The sequence below is a fragment of the Heterocephalus glaber genome, unplaced genomic scaffold, assembly GCF_053883595.1.
Source record: "Heterocephalus glaber isolate CG9 unplaced genomic scaffold, H.glaber_assembly_v1.0 deba00000331, whole genome shotgun sequence".
In the NCBI taxonomy this organism is placed as follows: domain Eukaryota; kingdom Metazoa; phylum Chordata; class Mammalia; order Rodentia; family Bathyergidae; genus Heterocephalus; species Heterocephalus glaber.
In genome coordinates this window covers 49,207,712-49,228,665 of record NW_028258142.1, presented here as the reverse complement: position 1 = coordinate 49,228,665, position 20,954 = coordinate 49,207,712, and the positions used below count along the sequence as shown (strand labels likewise).

Sequence of the window (20,954 nt, the reverse complement as noted above, 5' to 3'; positions counted from 1 at the left end):
CTTTTTCTAAACAGAAATGAAACAGTAAGAGAACATACTGCTTAGTTCAGAAGACGCTGTGCAAATGTATTCTCCACCGGGAGAAATCCCCAGTCTAACATTCTAAAAGTATGTAAATGTAGTCTCAACCCTAGGGTGGTTTATCACCTTTCTGAGGTCCCTTTTTTCCAGGAAGAGGGAGTATTGGTTTAAAGCACTGTCAAGGGCACTTGGAAAAAATATCAGAGAGCCCTATCTGCCTATGCACTGCACAGTGAAACCCGTTCCTGCTTTCTATGATCATTTTCGACTGAGGCAAGTAGATGGAGCCAGCTTTCATGAGGCCAAGTACGCTGCATTACTCTTCTACATAGGGTGTCCACATTCTTTATGTACCATCCCACCAAGAACGCTTACATGGTATTCAAAATACAAAAGTGAAATACCAATAGTCTTTCATCTGTGTTTAGATAAGGAAGTGGAATGATAATTACCATTTTCAAACCCTAAATAATTAAATTTGTCAACAAACTGGAATGTTAGGAAAGGTAAATCAAAATGAACCAAGCCATATCCAGAATTTAAGGAACTTCACAACTATGCCTACAAATACCCTAATTCACTGCTATTATTTTTATAATTAGCACTATAATGTGCTGAAGAATTGCAAAACTGTAGTGGGAAAGAATTAAAAGTTTACTATTGGTCTTGTTTTCCCTGTTCCAAAGTTTAGAATGTAAAAGGCTTGCTTTCTTCCCAATGTTTTCAAAATAACTTTTCTTTTTTTTAGTTCTAAAATTAGTACATTATCATTGCAGAAATAAAAGTAGAAAATACATAAAGATACGATGAAGAAAATAAATAAAATATATCTGTAAGCCTGCTCAACGGTGTTCAGTTTAGCCATGGTACCACCAAAGTAGCCATTCTCAATAGGATAGATGGCTGTGATTATGTTCTAATAACACTTACTCATTAAAAAAAAACACTTTACTTCAAAAACAAGAATTTTCCAGTGATAATGGTGATGGTTGTACAATGCGAATATACTTAATGCCATTGAGTTATACACTTAAAAATAGCTAACTGGTAGAGTTTATATTTCGTATATCTTGCTAGAGTTTTTTAAAAAACACACAAAATTTCGCCTGCAAGGTGTTTTTACCAGCTCCTGAACTAACTTGTGTAATCTTTTTTGACTAAATACTCTCATTAAATGGGTTCCTACAAACTAAAAACCTTCTAATACCTGATGGATAAATACTTTCAAAGACAATATTGCCCTTCTACAAGCCCTTCTTGGGATATTCTGAAACTTGTAAAAATACTTTTAACTCTGAGATTAAAAAGCAAACAAATTAAAATGAGGTTGGTAGTTTTTTCCCCTCCCTAATATGGGATAGAGACCATATGTTGAGGAGCTTACAAATATGCGGCAGGAGTAGGCAGGAGACTGTTGGAGGGCAGGGTGGGCTGGAGTAATTAGGAAAGTACAAAGACAACCTGCTGGCCTGTCAATCTGCTCTTTTTAAACTTGTAGCTGAAAATAAGTACAATAGGAAAGATGTCATTTAGATATTATCAGAAATCTGATTTTACAATACACCATATATTTCAAATATCAAAGGCACCATAGAACTGTTCACTTCAACTTTATTTCTAATTGTTTTTATTCAAACTTTGCATTAATATTTGATTGATGTGATTTTTTTCTTTGTAAATACTTTCAATAAGATTCATTATTACTTAATATATTTAACGGTAGCTCTACTCACATACTCAGGCTCAAAATAAGGGCTCTTCCACAAGTGGATTTTGGGGGATTTTTATATGCTTCATTTTGCTTTTCAGTTTTAGTTGTAACCAACCATGAGAAGCCAACCAAATTCCTTTTCAGTGTAGTCAGGGCTAGCTTTGCACTTCCACACCATGATTAGTTGATTATTCATCTGGTACCTTCCTATTCAACTTTGTCTTTAGCCTGAGAACTGCTCTTTCAGCTCACAACAAAGGATTTCATTGCTGTAGGAACTGAGGTGTGTCTCAGTTTTTACCTGGGGGAAAGAGTGATGCAAGTGTTTCTGAGGAGACCAATCCTTGGGTGAGGTTGGGGAGGAGCCCTCGAGAAGGCCACCTTGGACTCCTGCGCCAGGCTGCAGAGGCTCTGCTGCAGGAAGGTGACATCCTCTATCCTCTGGGGACAGAGGGCTGGGAGGGCCGCCACGGAGGCTCTCTTGGATTTGTTCTCCAGGGAACAGAGACCATGGCTTGGCTCGTCCCCAAGCCCATCCGGGCTCTGGCCATTTTAATGGTAAGTCATGTCTTTTCCTAAAAGTTTCAAGCTCTCCCTGTTTCTTTCCTTATTAGGTAACATTATAACTGATTACTGAATTCATATTATAAATTCTAAAACCGTTGTATGACAAAATTGTGATGATTTCCAATTTCTTCCTTGCTGTTTTTAAAGGCTGTATTTTACAAAGAAAAGTAAACCAAAAAGAAATGGATTTTACAGTAAAAATTTAGTCTTCCTTTAGTTCGTGAATCAAGTATTCCTAGAAGATTTTATTTCCACAATACCTTTATTTTCTTCAAACTTATGCTTTTATTCATTTTCCTAACACAAAAACTGAAACACATAAGAGAGAGCAAAGACACATCTATTTCCTAAGATTACGTGTCTCTTATTAACTATATGGGTGAGAACTCTGCGTGCCTGGTCTTGATACCTGACATGTTTTTAACATACTTAAAAGACCGTTGAATTAAAATCAAACTGAATTTGACTCCAGAGAAGTTGGGAGGATTAAGGAAGCAGTTTTTAAGTTTAATCATTATGTGCAGAGCACATTAAGCCTTTGAGGGGAAAAAAGATGCACAACGTTTTATAACCCCAGCACTTCTGTTGATGAGCAAAGTTGTAAACAGTGTTGTCTAAAACAGAAGTGGAATCTGAAGAGAAAGGCATTAGCTTAGGTATTAATGGGTGACAAAAAAATAAGTGACAATATTATCCATTACATGAAGATATTCAAACAGTTAAATACTACAGATGAATATTTTTTAAATTCTTAAATATTAACCCTCATGTTGTCTATGATAACCTTGGTTGGCCTAGATATCAGGTTGCTTCATTATCTCACCTCAAAAAATTGAGATAAATGGACTTCCAGAAGTTACAGGAAACTAGATGTCCACAAAGAACATTCTGGAGCTGAAAATATAGTTCAGTTGATAGAGTACTTGCCTAGCATTCACCAGGTCTGGAGTTCAATGCCCAACACTACAAAAAGAAAAGCTTTCTAAAAATTGAAGTTGTCTACAATAGGCTGCCTTATGTGGTAAAATTTTCCAGTGTTCCCTCATAAGAATGTTTGAACAGAAGATGAGCATCACCCAGTCTTAAGACCGCTTGAGTTATGATAATATGAGCATTTTGGTTTCCCAGTGATTTTTATTTAACTCAAGAATAGAAAAATATGATAGCTGCATGGCTTCTCCACCTCTCCAGATGGGAAAGTGATGGACTAAACTGCAGGTAGCAGATAACCCATAGGTCAAAACCAGTGAGTAAACTCAGGAAATTAAGGGAGATACAGCCAGGGAAGCCAGAGTAGTATTATAATAAGGACATAGTATGATAATAAGGACATCGAATTGAATCGTCATGACTCAGGGTACTTTTTTCTCTGCTTTAACTTATGAAGAACTCTCAGTCACCCCTCTTATCCTACAGTAACTTGAGATATCTTTCTTATAGAGGGCACACAGTTGTTTGAAGAATGAAGAAATGACTGAAAGAAGTCTCTCAAACTATAAAATCTCATTCAGTTCTCCTATAATGCTCATTTAGGAGGGAAACTGTGCTACATAGACATTTTCCTCCACTCAGAAAAATTTTACAAACACACACACACATACACATACACACACACACATACACATGCTCTCACACAGAGGCTATTTGAACAACAATATGCAGTAACTTTAAACAAAATTAAAATGAGTAGTCTAAGGTATCCAATATGGCAGCTACTAGTCACATGCAGCTGTTAACCACTCAGAATGTAGTTGGTCTGAGGGTGAGACATGCTCTTAAGTGTAAAATATGCATTGCATTTTGAGAATTTAATATGAATAAAAGAACAAAAGATAAATCATTAATGTCATGTTGATTACATATTGAAATGATGGCATTTCAGATACATTAGATTAAATATGTTGTTTAGTTTTACTATTGTTTAACTTTTTAAATATGACTACCAAAAATTTTTAAATTATGTATGTGGCTGGCATTTCTGGATCTGGTTATATTTCTATTAGGCAGTAGTGGTCTGCAATTAATTCTGTTAGCAGAAAGCAGTGTCAGTCAAGAGTGAGGGAGGCAAATAAGACTGTGGATTCAGTGAGATTTGAGATTTGATAAACAGACATGGGCCAAAGGGAGGCAACTTCAGTTTTCAGATGAACACAAGCAAAGACAGGTATAGTTAAGGATTTGCATAGGGGCAAAGACTCACTGGTTTGACTGGAATCAGAGTTTGTGTTGGAGAATCTGAACATGAACAGAAAAGCTAGATGAGGGTGAGGTTGAAAGGTGCATTCTGTGAAGACAAACGGAATCCTTTCAGAAATGGGGAGCCACCCAGAGTTTTGAAATAGTGTGGTTATGGGGAACAAAAAGCAATGCTCTCAAAATCATTGTTGAGTAGGAAAGCACGTCTTTTGTTATTGAAGGGTGGGATCTGAAAGTTGGAAGACCTGACTGGAGATTTTGAAATAATTCTGCCACCCAACGCCCATCCAGGGGTACCTAGTAAGGTGAGATGTAGCAGCAAAGTCATAAGTGTGAACCTATAGCTGTGTTCTTGACTCATTGCAGGCCTTGTGGCCTCCCGTCAAATAAAAACAGCTGTACCCCATCCCCACCCACTCAAAAGAGCAGCCACATGTGCAAAAAAAGCACTTCAAGAAATGCAAAGATTCTAACATTTATTATGTGTAATGTTTTCATAATAATGACTTTTGATAGCTTCTTAATATTGTAACTCACTATTTTAAATGATCACCAACATTAGTAAGTCAGGAAAGGACTTCTACTGTCTTGAGTTAAAGTCTGTCAAAAATAATTGTGAGGTTAATTTTTTTAAACTGACAGGAAAAAACTAGAAGCTATATTTTAAATGAATATAATGGTGGAAATGGGAAAATAACATTTTAAAATGGAGATTTTCTTAAAATTTCAGCCGTTCAGGTTTCCAGATGAATTATTTGGGAAGGGACCACATGAGGAACATCTGCCTATTGTTTGAAAATGTAATATGTATTAGTTTCTTATGCTTATCTGATCCATTTCCCACACTACAAGATAAAAAAATTTTTACAGTTAAAAATGCTTATTTTTACAGTTAAAAATGCTTATTTTTAGAGATTTAATCTTTTGAAAGAATTAGCCTTCGAAGGAAACCATGGTTCAATGTTTTACAGTTCACAAAATCATTTTGTCATATAACATTCCTGTAAACATTTGAACAACGAACTGTCTAATTTCATGTTACTATATTATGTAGAACTTTACTCATGAAATTAATAGAGATATTTGAAACCCAAACATTTTACTACAATTTTTAAATTGGTGATGATATGGGAAAATAAGGAAAAAATAATTTAAATATCAAGTTGTGTTTAGAGCATATTCTAAATATAGTAAAACTGTCTGCCACCATCTCTTTTATAGAACATCCCAAAAATAAATGTTTAGGAAAAAGGTTTTAGGCTAAATGACCCATTTTAACAAAAGAAAATTCTTTGAGGTATATTTTCTTCCCTTGATCAATGAAACAATGGTTTCCACTGCTCATAAATATATGAAGATAAATTTGCTACTGAACCTCTCCAAAAGTAAAGATTCATCAATCAGAATAATCTTGCCAAGGGATTTTACTCAGCCCTGCCTGACTTGGGCAGAAGTTGGGAAAGATGTAATCATTTCTCCCAATTAGTACTCCTACTTGCTTAATACCTGAAACCGGTTTTCATCTGGAACTAGGACACTCAATGTCCGTGAGGTTTCTCATAGATGTAGCCTTCGGCCTTTCCTTTCCAGTAAGGAGTCAGTCTAGTAGCCTAAGGTGAGAGCTTGGTTTGAGAAGCTCCTCACGAGGTAATTATCTGGGCAATTGGTTACTATCTACAATTACATGATGAATAATGGGACCTATCTAATGCACACACTTTTCTTACAGGACTGCTGTACAGCTTCCAGGCTGTGTGCTGCACAGCTCCAGTAGGTGTGTTCACAAAGGCTACAGTGTGAACAGTCCCCTCTGGAGTTGTGCAAGGAACAGCCTAAACACTTGTGCAGTGGAGCACTGTTTCTTCACCCAAGAAAGAAAGTGTTCTTGTGTGCCTTGATGGCAAATAACAATAAGGCACTTCACATTAATCAAAGTAACTCTTTTGTACACTTTTCTTTCCTTTTTCTTTTTTTTCTTGGTTTGGTGACAGAAATGTTCAACATTTATTAAGCACTTATTATGGGCCAGGACTAAAATGCACTTACTATGGACTAGGACTAATGTATGTGCTTTATTCCTATTCATTCTGTCCTCAAAACATACCTATAAAGCAGGTAGGATGATTATTCCTAGATGACAGATGAGGAAACAGAAGAATTAAGTAATATTCCCAAGTTATACAGTTGGTACATAGCTGCATCTAGGATTCAAATTCAAGATCCAGTGTCCAGTTTTATATTACCACATGTGACTACATACTGCACAGCACTCAAATGGAGCATTTGATAGGATCCAAGGGCATTTGTTTTTCTTAACATCCCTGTCATGATACAAAGTTGTACATTCTAAATTAATTGAGTTTACAAATCAGTTATTGGAAATTGAATTGTTTGCAATCAAATAATTTCTAAGTGTTTAAGCATACATAATTTTATCCAATTAAGGAATTTATCTTGATGAATGCAAAGTTTATAGAATACTTTGGAAAACTAAAATTTAAAAATTCACTGAAACATTCCAGATTTATGATGGCTTGACTTTAAAATGGTGAAAATTTTTCAACTCTTGTCAGGTGTGGGCAGGGCATGCCTGCAATCCTGACACTTTCAGAGGTGGAAGCAGGAGAATCATGAGTTTGAGGCCAACCTGGATTAGAAATGCAAACCCTGTATCAAAAAAACCTACCAAAAGTAAATAAATAAATAAAACTTCTTAACTTTATGATGAGAAAGCATGTCCATACAATCATATGTTTTTCATACTCAGTTCAATATGCAGTAGATTACACGAGGTAGTCAACATTCTATTATGAAATAAGCTTTGTGTTAAGACGTTTTCCCCAACAGTAGGCTAATGTAAGTGTTGTGAAAATGGTTAAAGCAGGCTAGGCTAAGCATGATGTTCACTAGGCTAGGTATATTAATGCACATTCAACTTCCTACTTCCAACCTATGATGAGGTTATGAGGACATACTCCATCATAAGTGGAGGAGCATAAATATATATATATATATATATATATATATATATATGGAGAAATCAGGGAAGATACACCACTCATTTCTTCTGAATTTCACATTATGTCATTTGCTTATCAAACATGTACCAAATGATCTCTGTGATCTGACACATTCACAATCATTGTATCTCATCCATTGTAAGAGTGAAACCTACATATGAAAATTTTCCCCCAAAAATGAATAAATACAAAATCACATTTAAGACTTGAGTGATTCCTCTGAATTATATAATTCACTCTATGAACTTCCCCAAGGGGAACAGGTATGACCCATGCTCACTCCCACTGTATCGAAGGGAAGAGCAGTCTTGGCCTAGCCCAATGAACCGGCCCCCTGCATTTGATCCATAGTCCAATGATCTGCCCCTTCCAACGCTAAAGTTTGAGGTAACTAATCAAAATCTTGGCTAAGTAAAATAGCAGGTGTTATTTCAAATGGTTTTTAAAAATCTATCCAAGTAGGAGGAGGGAGGGGAGAAAGGGGGGTTGGAAAAAGGAATTAAAATGAATTATGTACATGTACCAACTGTACTCAAGGAATGTAAAAAGGAAGGGATCAAGAGGTAGTTGGAAGAAGTAAGGAGGGAAGGAAAAGGGGATAAAAAAGTGGCATGAAGGGCCGGGGATTTAGCTCAGTGGTTTCGCCGCCTGCTGCACAAGCGCAAGGACCCGAGTTCGATCCCCAGTACCAAAAAAATAAAATAAAATAAAAAGTGGAATTAAGATGTATTACGTACAGGTACCAATTGCCCACAAAGAATCTAAACATGTACCACACACATGTACCAATACAATGAAATATAATAAATCTAGCCATAGATATCCTCAAATTATACTTTTTTGTGTACATATTTTATTCAATAAGAATGTTAATGATACAACTATATTCATTTTTATTAGCAAATAGGGCATATAGATATCAAATTACTTATCTTTATGCTTTCTTATTAATAATCAGATTTGCTTTTAATCTAATATTTTAATTCCTGTCTAAAGCAAAGCATTTAGCCTATATCAGTGCTTTAAAAAATCATATAATCAAAATTTACAAAATAAGCTTGAAACAAGAAGAAATAAAAGTACAGGAATTTTCAAGATAATGGATGTTTTTTCCACATTAGTATTTTCAATTCAGGCTACCAAAAGAGACAACTTAGTTGATTTAAATTATTAGGAAACTATTTCAATATTTATTTGCTCAACGTAGCCATCCCACAATGTGGACATATTTTCAAGTCCCTGGCAAGCGTGAGGCCCTGAGTTCAATTCCTGGTACTGAGAAAAAGGAAAAAAGACAATGTACTATACATGATAAATTTACATAATTTTTATTTGTCAAAAAATTGTTTTACAATAATCAAAATAATTATACTGGAAGACTAAGATAAGTAACCATTATGTAGGTATTAACTAAAATAAGTTTCTTAGAAAATACCATTCTAAACAATGTAAGTCTGTGGTCGTATTTCTAAATATCTAGGGCGGGGGGGTTAGCTCAGTGGTTCTGCCACCTGCCTTGCAAGTGCAAGGTTCCGAGTTCAATCCCAAATAGCAAAAAAAAAAAAAAAAAAAAAGAATTGTCCAAATATCTAAAGAACATTGTAACTTTCAGCAGTGTTTCTTACCAACAACCGTTGTGTTCCTAGAGGGAAAAAAAATCCACCACATTTTCACATTATTTCCTAAAATGAAGGGACATCTTAATGATCTGACTTTAAAAGATAGGAAAGAGTAATGATTTAGAATAAACAAATTCATTCCTTTAAGTGCTCTAATTTCTATGGAAATATTTTTAAAAAGAAACAACTGTCTACAATGTTAATTCTCCATCTTTTAGGAGAATTAGTTTTTCCCTCTGCTTCCCAGGAAAACAGAAACTGCACCTTCACATCTTTTAGAAGAGCCTTTCTCTGTAGGACTAGTAGCAACATGATTCATATTTTCGGGATGACTCCAGTTTTCCTGTAAAGAGGAGCAGTCCTGGCCCATCCCTCCCCTCACACATGGCTGAGTCTGTCTTCTTATGCTTCTTATGATTTAAGAAAGGAGTTGTTCAATTCTTGCATTGCTCTGGTCTTTCCTCCCGAGTAATCCATGGCATTGCCTAATAAAGAGGTCCAGTGTTGTAAAATCATTTTGAGGCATGTTCTAGAGGCTCGTTTTCATGACCACTTGAGCACACGCTCTTTGAAATCAGATTTTCAGCTGAAATGTTTAGAATGGAAGACTACCAACATCCTATGTCTGACATAATTACTCCTTTGGTTCACCCTTGGACTGGCCTATTCATTAAAACCTCTGAAAATAAACAGTGTAATAAATCTTCATTGTTTGAAGAGCAACCACAGCCTTTGGTCAGACATAAATCTAAACTGACTCCCATATAACCTTCCTCCCATCACTATCTGGGGATTTTTGTTCTTATCGTTTTTGTTTTTATGTGTCTGTGACAACTTTTGTTAGAATCTGGTATAGTGGTGATGTACACTACCTGGAATCAGGTTGCTGAGGTTCAAATCCTGGTTCTACCAGAACCATGTACAAGGGCATGTACTGCATTTATTATCTTATATTTCCATTTCCTCATCCAAAAAAATTAAGATTATAACAAGAGACCCTCCTTCAGGCAGCTGCTGTAAATATTAAATGAGATAATAAATATAAATCTCTGAATAAAAACTAATAAGTCACATAAGAAACATTAGCTACTATTATATCTCTTCTCCTTTTTTCTTCTGGTTTAGTTTCTGCAATAATTTTCCTACCACATTTACTTCAAAACACATAATCAGCAGATCAGCAAATCACTGTTAAACATCTGCTGAGGGAAAAAAACAAAAATAATATAAAAACACTGATTTGGAAAGTTTTCCATTCTCTTGGTTTAGCAGGGAAATGTTTTAATGCACAAATAACAATAAGCAATAATAAGCCATGGGCCTGGCATGGTGTCCCATGCCTGTAATCCCAGCCCTAGGAAGGCTGAGGCAGGAGGATCACCACAAATTCAAGGCCAGCCTAGAATACATAGCGAGACCCTGTCTCAAAAAAAACAAAAGTAAATAAATAAACATGGTAAGCCACCATGGGCTAAACTGCATAATTTGGTGTATAAGATGAACAAACTCAGAAAAGGAGACATGAGTAAGGAGAGTTTGGTGGAGTTTGTTGGGACATGAAAGATTCTTAAAGGATGAGTAATATTAAAGTGGAGAGAGAGGAAAGGGGAACGTTTTTCAGGTGGAAGGCAACATGGAAATGGTACAGATGAAGGTCCTGTAACGTCTTGAGAAAGTGAAGTTCCTAGCCTGTCTGACTTCATTCTTTCTGCATTTAATTTTTTTCATACCAGTAGTATGAAAATTAAGCTCAACATTTAAATTGAAATATAAGGAAGAGATGAAGAGATCCATGTCTCACGGCAAACAGTAGTTGAGATTGGAATAGTATCTCCCCATCTTTTTTTTTTTTTTTTGGTACCAGGGATCAAACTCAGTACCTTGTGCTTGTGAGGCAGTCCTCTCCCCATCTTTTATAAAAAGTTCCACTCTCTAAAGCAGAGCAGCTCCATTCTGACCTCTCCACTCTCATCCGACTAGAGAAAATGTCCTATAATTGCAGCTAATCTGGGCTTGGCTTGGTTTAAATCAGGTGGGTAGGCACTGGTTTTTAATAACCACTTTCCATGACCACTTTCTGAAGTTTGTTGCAATTATCCTTGTTTCCCAAAGCAATGCCCTCCATGGCTTCTGAGAGCCATTTATAGAACAACCACATAACAAATGTTTGGTTACTACAACCGGCTGCTAGGCAGAGTTGTACAAAGTCCACTAGGTCCTTCTTTATATTACTGAAATTCTATTGTCAGATTAAAAAACTGGAATAACTTGTTTATATGGAGAGTAATAGTCCTCTCACCGGTAGGAATTTATACCCTGAATACTGCTTCTCCAAACCTGACTCTTCAGAAATGGAAACAAACTATAATAGGAACCATAGACTATAACAATCAAGATTGCTAACTTTATGTAATTATTTATTTGAAGAATGCACATATAACTTGATTCTATTTAATTTTCTACAGGTCTTTGTATTGGTTCATGGAGAATTACAGATAGAGGTAAAGTATTAGAAAAATGTTTTGTGATTAAAATAAAGACTTTGTTAAACTAAAATTGTATTTCAGAAACATAATGTTTAAAATTATTTGATAATTGTAAAAATATATAAAGTTAAAATTCTAGCAACTAACCCATAAATATTTAGAAAGAATCATCTGTACTTGTTAGTATTATACTTTATCTCATGCATTCTTTTTCTTAACCTAAACAAATCACCAGGTCATAGCCTATAAGTCTAGAACAGTTACATATTGTACAGTATATAAAACATATATAAAATAGGATGAATAGCTAATATTAGGAATCATAAAGCTTTGTAAGAGTCTTAGTTATTTAAAGTTTCTTCTTTGACAAAGCGTCAGAGTAAATTGAGCATCTAACAGTCTTAGATATCTTAAAACCTAGGGCGTTCCTCAATATAGGTCTCCATAACCATTATTCAAAGCAAAAATTCCCTCAATATGCATGACAAAATGGAACTCTTTTTACATCAGACAAAAGAGCCCCATGGAGAAGATGAGACAGCAGTTCAACAGGGGAAAAGAAGGCACAAACGAGAGTGGGTGAAATTTGCAACGCCCTGCAGAGAAAGAGAAGACAACTCCAAAAGAAACCCCATTGCCAAGGCAAGTCATGCTAGCAGGGCCAGTGTGGGTTTTTAGAATAAACGTATTATACCTAAATTAAAATAATATGGTAATTCCAATTAGCAAATGCAGACGGGGAAGTCCACAGAACAAATGAACTACTATCTCTAACAAAAAGTAAAACAATAACAAAAGTAAGAAAAAAAAAGGTGGAAGAACTATAATTCCTAGACTTAAACCATAAAATTAAGAAACATTGTTGACCAATTTTAATGTATAAGCCTACATGGATCCAGATTCTAACAAAGTATTAGGAAAAATACAGAGAGGTAAAACAATTAGAGAGTTTGGAGTAAACATTGGATTGGCCATGTATGAATAATTGTTGAAACTGGGTGATGAGATGTGTCAGGTTAGTACATTATTCTAATTTTGTGTATAGATTTGAAATCATCTCAGTAAAAGGCTTAAAATTTTAATAATGAAAAGCAATTCACCTTATTACGTATTTTGACCCCTTCTTGTGTTCCCTTTTCCATTTCCTCTTCTTTAAACTTAAATAAACAACCTTCTCAACAATTTTTTTGTGGTGCTTGGGATAAAATTCAAGGCTTGCACATGGGAACCAAGTGCTGTGTCACTGAGCTACACCCCTGTTCATCTCTCAACATTTTAACATCACCGCAGTGGTCATAATCTGAGCAAACATTCTAAAGCCAAAATAATTAACATATACTGGTCAAAACTTGTCAACAAGAGCACCACCTTAACTTTATTTCATCTTCCTACCATCTAATAAAGCAAAAAGGAAAGACTATGGTGTCAGAAAGAGGGGATCGAGTGAACAAATGACTTTAGACTGTGGAGATGGAAGAGAATGGGGAAGGAAAAGGCCTGAGTGACGATCACCTTAACATTTTTAATATTTTTGGTTACAGATTACTTCAGATTTCCAAACAACCCAGAAAATTACCTATAGAATTTCTGGGGTGGGAATTGATCAGCCTCCTTTTGGAATCTTTATTGTTAACCCAAACACGGGTGAAATTAATATAACAGCCATCGTTGACCGAGAGGAAACCCCAAGCTTCCTGGTAAGTCTGTGTACTCAGCATCAGGTCTCCCTTCCCCTTGTATCACAGTCCATGGCTTCAGAAAGTGACTCTTTTACTGGCTAATGTGGAAGAGATATGAGTGCATGAATCGATCCACCAAAATAACATGAGTCCTTCTACAAAGAACCTCCACTGGGGCTTTGATTACCTACAGGGAAGGCACATGGATGAGGGCCAAAATCCAGCGTGCTGCTTGCCAAGAGCTTCCTCAGCCAGGAGGAAGGGGCAACTTGCCCAGTGGCAAGCGTGAGTGTCTTCTTCATTCTCTCCACCCTTTCTGGGAGGGTTTTTCTTATTTACACAAAAGTTCTGGACATGCCAGCAGAGGCCTTGTTTCTCCTAGTCTTAATAATATGCAGATTAACTGGGTAGAGTAATCATTAGCATTCCTTCTGTTCCTAGATCACGTGTCGAGCTCTAAGTGTCCTAGGACAAGATGTAGAGAAACCGCTTATACTAACGGTCAAAATTTTAGATGTTAATGATAATGCTCCAGTATTTTCACAAAGAATATTCAAGGGCGAAATTGAAGAAAACAGTGCTTCAAGTAAGTCTTGCAGTATCTACCACTTCCAATTCATCCGTTTTTCAATTACAAGTATCACTATAGTTTATCATTTTTACAAACTAACTTACTCTATTAATTTCTTCAATCATTTTGCAGAAACAAACTCATCAAAACAGAACATGGTTCTTCCTTTCTAAAATTTGTGGTTGAGCTAATAATCCACCACCATTGTATTTCTAGTCTTCTATGAGGTTGATAGTACCTTTCTCTGGGTCTACAAGCTACATGAGCAGCAGGTAGTCACAAACCTGAAGAGGCACACTTAGATGGCCTGAGTGTACAGGTTGGGGTGTTTTAGGTTTAAGAGACAGAGACATACATTACTTGGATCATTAGGAAAAAGGAGGAGAATCATAAGGCCATCCCATCAAGGGAAGTCATAAAGAGAGAAAAAAAAAAATCAAGCCAAGGCTTCGGGAGAACTGGAAGACTTTTGTGGAAGGTGGCACAGTTCTGCCTGGTTGAGAGACACAGAAACGGATATCACAAGTGACAAGTAATTTCTGTGCATAGAGGTAGCTTTGAACTCTTGAAAATCAATGTGAGATTGCAGTAAATATTTAATGTGAGCATAATGCTGATCTTTATGTATTCTTTAATGAACATTTTCCTGTATTCCTAGACTCGCTGGTGATGATACTAAATGCCACAGACGCAGATGAGCCAAACCATCTGAACTCTAAAATCGCCTTCAAAATCGTCTCCCAGGAGCCCACAGGAACACCCACGTTCCTCATAAGCAGAAACACTGGAGAAGTCCGTACTTTGACCAATGGTCTCGATCGAGAGGTAAAGCAAGTCACTGAGACCATTTAAAAATAAAGGGTTTCACTGTAAGAAACTGAAGAGAGGTGATTCCCTTTCATCTAGGAATTAGAGGAAGAAAAGGAGGTTGCCAGATATTCCCTGGTCCAATCCAGGCGCAGTGCTTACCTCCTTTGGTGTGATTCTGTGGGGTGGGATGTAGGCCCGGGACCTGCACAGTGCAGAGTACCCAACACATAGCAGTGGAGGTTACAGTGGGAGAGCAACAGAAGGCACTGGCATACTGGACAAAGACTGCACTGTGCGTAGGAAAATTGTTAGATAAAAGGAGAAATCCCTACCTGGAGTAAAGCCTTCTTTGGTGTCATCCTTTTTTGTTTAGAATTTTTTTATTGAGTTTATCAGTACACTTTAGATATACCTTATGATCACATTCACCCTTGGGAATTTCTACCTTTACATGATGTATCTTCATTCTTTTTTTTTCCCCATTCCCCTGGCCCCCCACCCCTCCACCACTCCTTATATACATAAGCTCGTTTCCTTTTTTTCCTTCTTACCTTCAATTTTTTTTCTTTCCCCTCTTTCCTCTCCTCTGTCCCCCTCCCTGCTTCCTCTTTGCCTTTGAACATTTTCTTCCGATTTCGTGATAGCCATTATACATCTTGGTCCTCATTTACATCTTCAGTTTCTTGCATCAGAGAAGCAATTCAGTATTCACACGTGTGTCCTATATATTTGACTGAAGAGTATGGCCTTAAGGTACATCCATTTAGCTGTAAATGTCTCAAATTTATCTTCCTTTATGGCTGAGCAGTACTCCATTAACTTTTTTAAATGTCTTCTCTATCCTGATGTCCTACTTTCTACCTAGGCTTTTCCTTTCCCCACTTTCAGAACACCAGAAAATCCTGTTTCTCTTTTGGCCCCATCTCTTCACCACCATCCATCCCTACCACGACTATCTCCTATAACTCGGGATTGCTTTTGTACAAACGATGCTACCAGCAGATTAGCAGGGATGCTACCCAAGCAAGCTTCCCTCAGACAATCACCCCACCATACTCATTGCCCATTTTTGCTCTAAGCATACAGCCTTGCCATCAGACACTTACCAAAGAGAAAACATGTTGTAGCCCCTTCAAGATTTCCACCCAGTCTTCTAGAGCCACACAAACCTCTTCCCTCACGGACAACTAACTGTGCATATTTACCCTGCGTTACCCATAGAAAGCAGGGAGGGGCCATTCATATCCTTGGAAGATTAATAATGATTTTTTTTCTCCAAATCTAGCAATTTAGCAGCTATCGGCTGGTTGTGAGTGGTGCAGACCAGGATGGAGTAGGACTGTCAACTCAATGTGAATGCGATATTAAAGTGAAAGATGTCAACGACAATTTCCCAGTGCTTAAATATTCTCAGGTACACCCACTGTTCCTTGAAAGTACACACACACACACACACACACCCATCTAAATTCAGTATTTTCCTACTTATTGGCTTTTATGTTTTCTGCACTCTTCTTTAAAAATAAGGTTTTTTAAAATATAAGAATTCATAGGCTCGGTGTATTGACACACACACCTGTAGTCCCGAATCTCACTCAGGAGGTTGAGGCAGGAGAACTGTGAGTCTGATGCCAGCCTGGGCTACATAGTGAGTTGAAGGCCAATCTGGGCCTCATAGTGGTCACCACAGTGGGGGTGGAGGCGGAGAGAGAGAAAGAAAGAGAGAAAAGAAACTCAGGAACTCAGAAGCAGACAATACGTAATTTGAGAAGTAGTGATAATACCATTTAAAACAAATATAATCGTTTTAGGTAAAACCTTGCATTGATTCTTAAATTTGGCTTTTCTCCTCTTTAGTATTCAGCACGTATTGAGGAAAATACTGTAAGCTCTGACTTACTTCGATTTCAAGTGACAGATTGGGATGAAGAGTATACAGATAATTGGTTGGCCGTGTATTTCTTTACCTCTGGAAATGAAGGGAAGTGGTTTGAAATAGAAACTGACCCAAGGACCAATGAAGGCATCCTGAAAGTGGTAAAGGTAAGGCTTCAGTTTCCTTTTAAAAACAGACTATTTGACCCAAACTACCATTTCTACAAATAAACTTTATCAATAACAATACCACTTCATCCTATAAACATATAAAAGTACCTAGAAATTTTTAAATTATCCCATAACCATGTTACCTAAAGACCTCTCTTAATATGCTGGTTCATTCCTTTTGAAGCTAACACACTTTCAGTGGTCAACACACATATACTAACACGTGTGTGTATGGGTGTGCATGCTTTCATCCCGAGAAAGCAAAACACATTTCCTGACCAAATCAAATTCACCATCTGCATTTAGATCAAAGCTAGGAAAAGAGGCAAATAGATGGAGGCAAAAATATGGCTTGTGAGCTTGAACAACTGTTTTTGTTTTTATTTTTTGGTACCGGGGATCAAACTCGGGTCCTTGTCCTTTCAGAGCAGGTGGCAAAACCACTGAGCTAAATCTCCAGCCCTGTACAACTGTTTTAGATGAGTTAGCCACAGTCATCAGAGGGAAAAAACACAACTTCTTCTAGAAATCAAGAATGTATGAACAAAATCTGCAAGATAAAAAATAAAGCTTCCCTTTAGCATATTTCACTATGACAGATCTAAAATATGCCCTATCTAAAATAATGCAAAGACATTTCTGGCTGGATATGGTATAGGCCTGAAGGAACAATGACTATCTGGTGACATTCTTTGACATAGGACTTTGGGCCATGTGGGAGCGTCTTTTTCTAACCATTTAAGTCCAGTGGGATGACAGACCCATAATGTTCCCTTATCACGGGTGCTGCAAGAAGCTGTGCAGTTTCTTTTTGTTCTACTTTTCAGAGAGATCACTACCACCATCCTTACTTGTAAGGGTTTTGCTCTAAACTCCCAGCATGCTCAGAAATGAGAGAGTTCTATCTCATGTTTTGGGGTCATCCAAACTAGAATTCTGGATGCCATCTTTCAATCATGGCATTTCCTCCAAACACACAGCCAGCCACCAAGCTCTGCCTAGAGGTTACCAGTAAAGCATCACCCTCCTCTACCTTCTAACCACCTGTCCTCTAGTCCAGCCTTGCTTCCTCTGTCCTAGACAGCTGCAGCGTCTCCAAATAGACGTCCCTACCCCTCTACTTGACTTTGCTCTCCACACTGCCACCAGTCCACCACATTTTTCTTAAGAAACAGTTTATATGGGCCGGGGATTTAGCTCAGTGGTTCTGGCGCTTGCCTCGCAAGCGCAAGGTCCCGAGTTCGATCCCCAGTACCAAAAAAAAAGAAACAGTTCATACTATTTACTTTTCTCTTTGGAACCTTTCCTCACCGAAAAAGTGTCTCTCAATCCTATCTAGACCAACTTTTCCTAGACACTAAAAATGGAGGAACGAGTGGCTCAGTGGGACTATGGGTAACTCATTGCCCAGGCAGCAGAGGGTCGTAAAGTCCACAGCAGTGACTCTAACCGGTAGCCAACTGCTGTCCTTCAAAATGAAGGGCGCCTTCACCATCTGCAGCCAGCATGTCTCCTCTCACCTACTGCAAGGCTGGGGGCATTTGCTAGTGCTTTCACCTCTGCCTGGATAACTCTCAGCCTCCTGCCAAGCCCTCCTCAAACCTAAACTTTCCAGACTCTCCCAAGTAGGAGTAATCTCTCACTTTCACACACAGGCTCTATAATCCCATCTTCTCTTACCTGTCATAGTATAATACGAAGTTTACATATCATTTTCTTCCCCTAGGAAATGCTGAGCGCACAAAGCCAGTCATTGCAAAGTTAAAACTCAAATCCGCATCTCTTGCCTCAATTTTATTTTTAGTGATAAACAAATCCAACCAAAATTAGTATTTCCTTATCATCCTCAAAAAAAAAAGAAAGGGCCGGGGATTTAGCTCAGTGATTCCACCGCCTGCCCCGCAAGCGCAAGGACCTGAGTTCAATCCCTGCTACCAAAAACAATTTTTAAAAAAAGACTACTGAATGAGAAAGGTTGTTCTGGAATTTCTCAGGCCTGGTTCTGGGTCACTTTGTTAAGAAGGTCAAACATATTTATCATGCAAGGCCATCTGAAAACGATTCCATGAGGAGTTGGTGGGACACGCACTCACTGCTGGCCAGGGACTTTGGTGCCAACCCAGGTTGATAGGGCAGTTTGCCTTCACACCTGGGACTCTGTAAGTCATGAAAGACATCGCCCATGAATCCAGTGAGTATTCTGTGCCACGGCTGCCCTTTATAGAAATGTTTTGTGGGCCTTCGTTTGTTCCATCCCCACAACAACCTGATGAGTTAAGGTTTGTTTTTAAAAGTGAAAACTTGAGAATCAGAGAAATTAAACATCATGCCCTAAGTCACAAATCTCTTAAAAAGTAGCAGAACCAAGATTCAAACCACGTTACCACAACAAATTCAGGATTCTTTCCACAGCCCCTCACAGCCTAGAGACGGTAATGATGTTTTGTTAGTCTAAAAAGGAGGTGCCCTGCTTTGTCAATAGTTACCAAAATGAGGTCTCAAGCAGTTAAGAAGCTAAATGGGGTCTCTACCTCAGCGTGACAGTCATTTCTGAAATTGTTTTGCTTCATGGAAATAAAAGGGCCCATTCACTGCATCCCGTGTAGAGCTTTCTGCCCTCTAGCCAGACTGTGTTTTTGTGACACTTCCTTTCTTTTAATTTTCCTTCCAGCCTCTAGATTATGAACAAATACAAAGCATGCAATTTAGTATTGCTGTCAAAAATAAAGCTGAATTTCACCAGTCAGTAGTCTCTCAATATAGAGTTCAGTCAACCCCAGTCATAATTCAGATCATAGATGTAAAAGAAGGAATTGCATTCCGCCCTGCTTCCAAGACGTTTACTGTGAAAAAAGGCATTAGTAGTAAACACTTGATTAATTATATCGTGGGAATATATCAAGCCATCGATGAAGACACTAACACGGCTGCCTCATCTGTTAGGTATGACTTTTTATGACATCTTATTATTCCTTGGCTTAGTTTTAATCTATAATTTCTTACAACACAATGCATAGACAACTGTATGCCAACAATAGAGAAATAAAGATGATAAATATAAGGAAATGAATAACTCAGAAAGAGACATGGTGATAAATCATTACAGTGTGTTATGCTATAAGGAAAGTTAACATAAGCATAAGTTAAAGTGGAAACTAAGATAAATGCCTTAGGTTGTCAAGCGAGATCAGAAAACATTTTACAGACACCTCCAGCTGAGTCCTACAAAAATTAGAAATTTGCCAGAAGACTATGTTTCCATCAGATAAAATATTATCACACATGAATCCAAGGAACATAGAAAGATGATAGATAGATAGATAGATAGATAGATAGACAGACAGATAGAACCTAAAATATAAGAACACCATGCAAAGTAATAGCTGTATAATAAAGAGCAAGGACATAAGCGTTTTACTGTTTTTCAGAGGAAAATTGAATAACTAGGGTAATATATGTTTAAAGATTACAAAATGGCTCATCCATTTCATGACAATTTTCTAACACTTTTATAAGCTCTTATTTCAAGGTTTTTTAAATGTTATTAAATATGAAATGATTCATTTTCATTAAGTGGGCACCATTCTATATTTGAAAGAAAACTATTATTTTTTCTGTTATAAAACAGATATGTCATGGGTCGTAATGATGGCAATTTGTTAACTATTGATCCAAAAACTGCTCAAATCAAATTTGTCAAAAACATCGCCCGGGATTCTACTTTCATAGTTAACAAGACAATCACAGCTGAGGTTCTGGCCATAGACGGTAAGAAAACTATTTCAGTGTTTTTTAGAGAAATGTTACTCCATTTAGCATTTCTTCAAGGAGGATTATGATTATTTCACATATTTCCTTTGTCTCTAAATACCATTATCTTAGAGGATTCAGGCCTCAAATCTGAGGCCACAGAACCTTTGAGAAGTCTAACTTCTCAGTGGCGTTTGTAGTACCAGTGAATTCTCTTTGGTCCCTATTGTTTATTGTGACTGAGGGAAGATTTTTTGATCCTCAGAAATGTCTGGATTTGAGAGGATCAATATAGTTGATACTATACTACTGAACATTATGTAGTGGCACACACTTTTAATCCCAGCACTGTGGAAGGCTGAGGCAGGAAGATCACAGGTTCAAGCCCTATCTGGTCAACTTAGCAAGACCTTGTCTCAAAACAAAAAAAAGAGGAGCTCAATAGCAGAGAAAGCCTGTCAGAGAAGTTTAGTTCAAA

The 20,954-nt window shown here is 37.3% G+C and overlaps 1 protein-coding gene across 2 annotated transcripts in view; it reads left to right on the top strand.

Moving 5' to 3' along the window:
* The first annotated feature begins 1,899 nt into the window (after window positions 1–1,899).
* Window positions 1,900–20,954, top strand: part of Dsg3 (desmoglein 3) — a 31,939-nt gene continuing 12,884 nt past the window's right edge. Inside the window, exons 1-10 of one of the 2 annotated variants that reach the window (XM_021265121.2) lie at window positions 1,900–2,290; window positions 11,600–11,635; window positions 12,131–12,262; window positions 13,162–13,317; window positions 13,741–13,885; window positions 14,529–14,695; window positions 15,966–16,094; window positions 16,538–16,723; window positions 19,398–19,669; window positions 20,355–20,494. In XM_021265121.2, the coding sequence (XP_021120780.2) occupies window positions 2,243–2,290; window positions 11,600–11,635; window positions 12,131–12,262; window positions 13,162–13,317; window positions 13,741–13,885; window positions 14,529–14,695; window positions 15,966–16,094; window positions 16,538–16,723; window positions 19,398–19,669; window positions 20,355–20,494 (1,411 nt within the window). In that variant the 5' untranslated portion in view covers window positions 1,900–2,242. The remainder of the gene's footprint in view (window positions 2,291–11,599; window positions 11,636–12,130; window positions 12,263–13,161; window positions 13,318–13,740; window positions 13,886–14,528; window positions 14,696–15,965; window positions 16,095–16,537; window positions 16,724–19,397; window positions 19,670–20,354; window positions 20,495–20,954) is intronic. The other variant, XM_021265122.2, reaches the window with a different exon arrangement.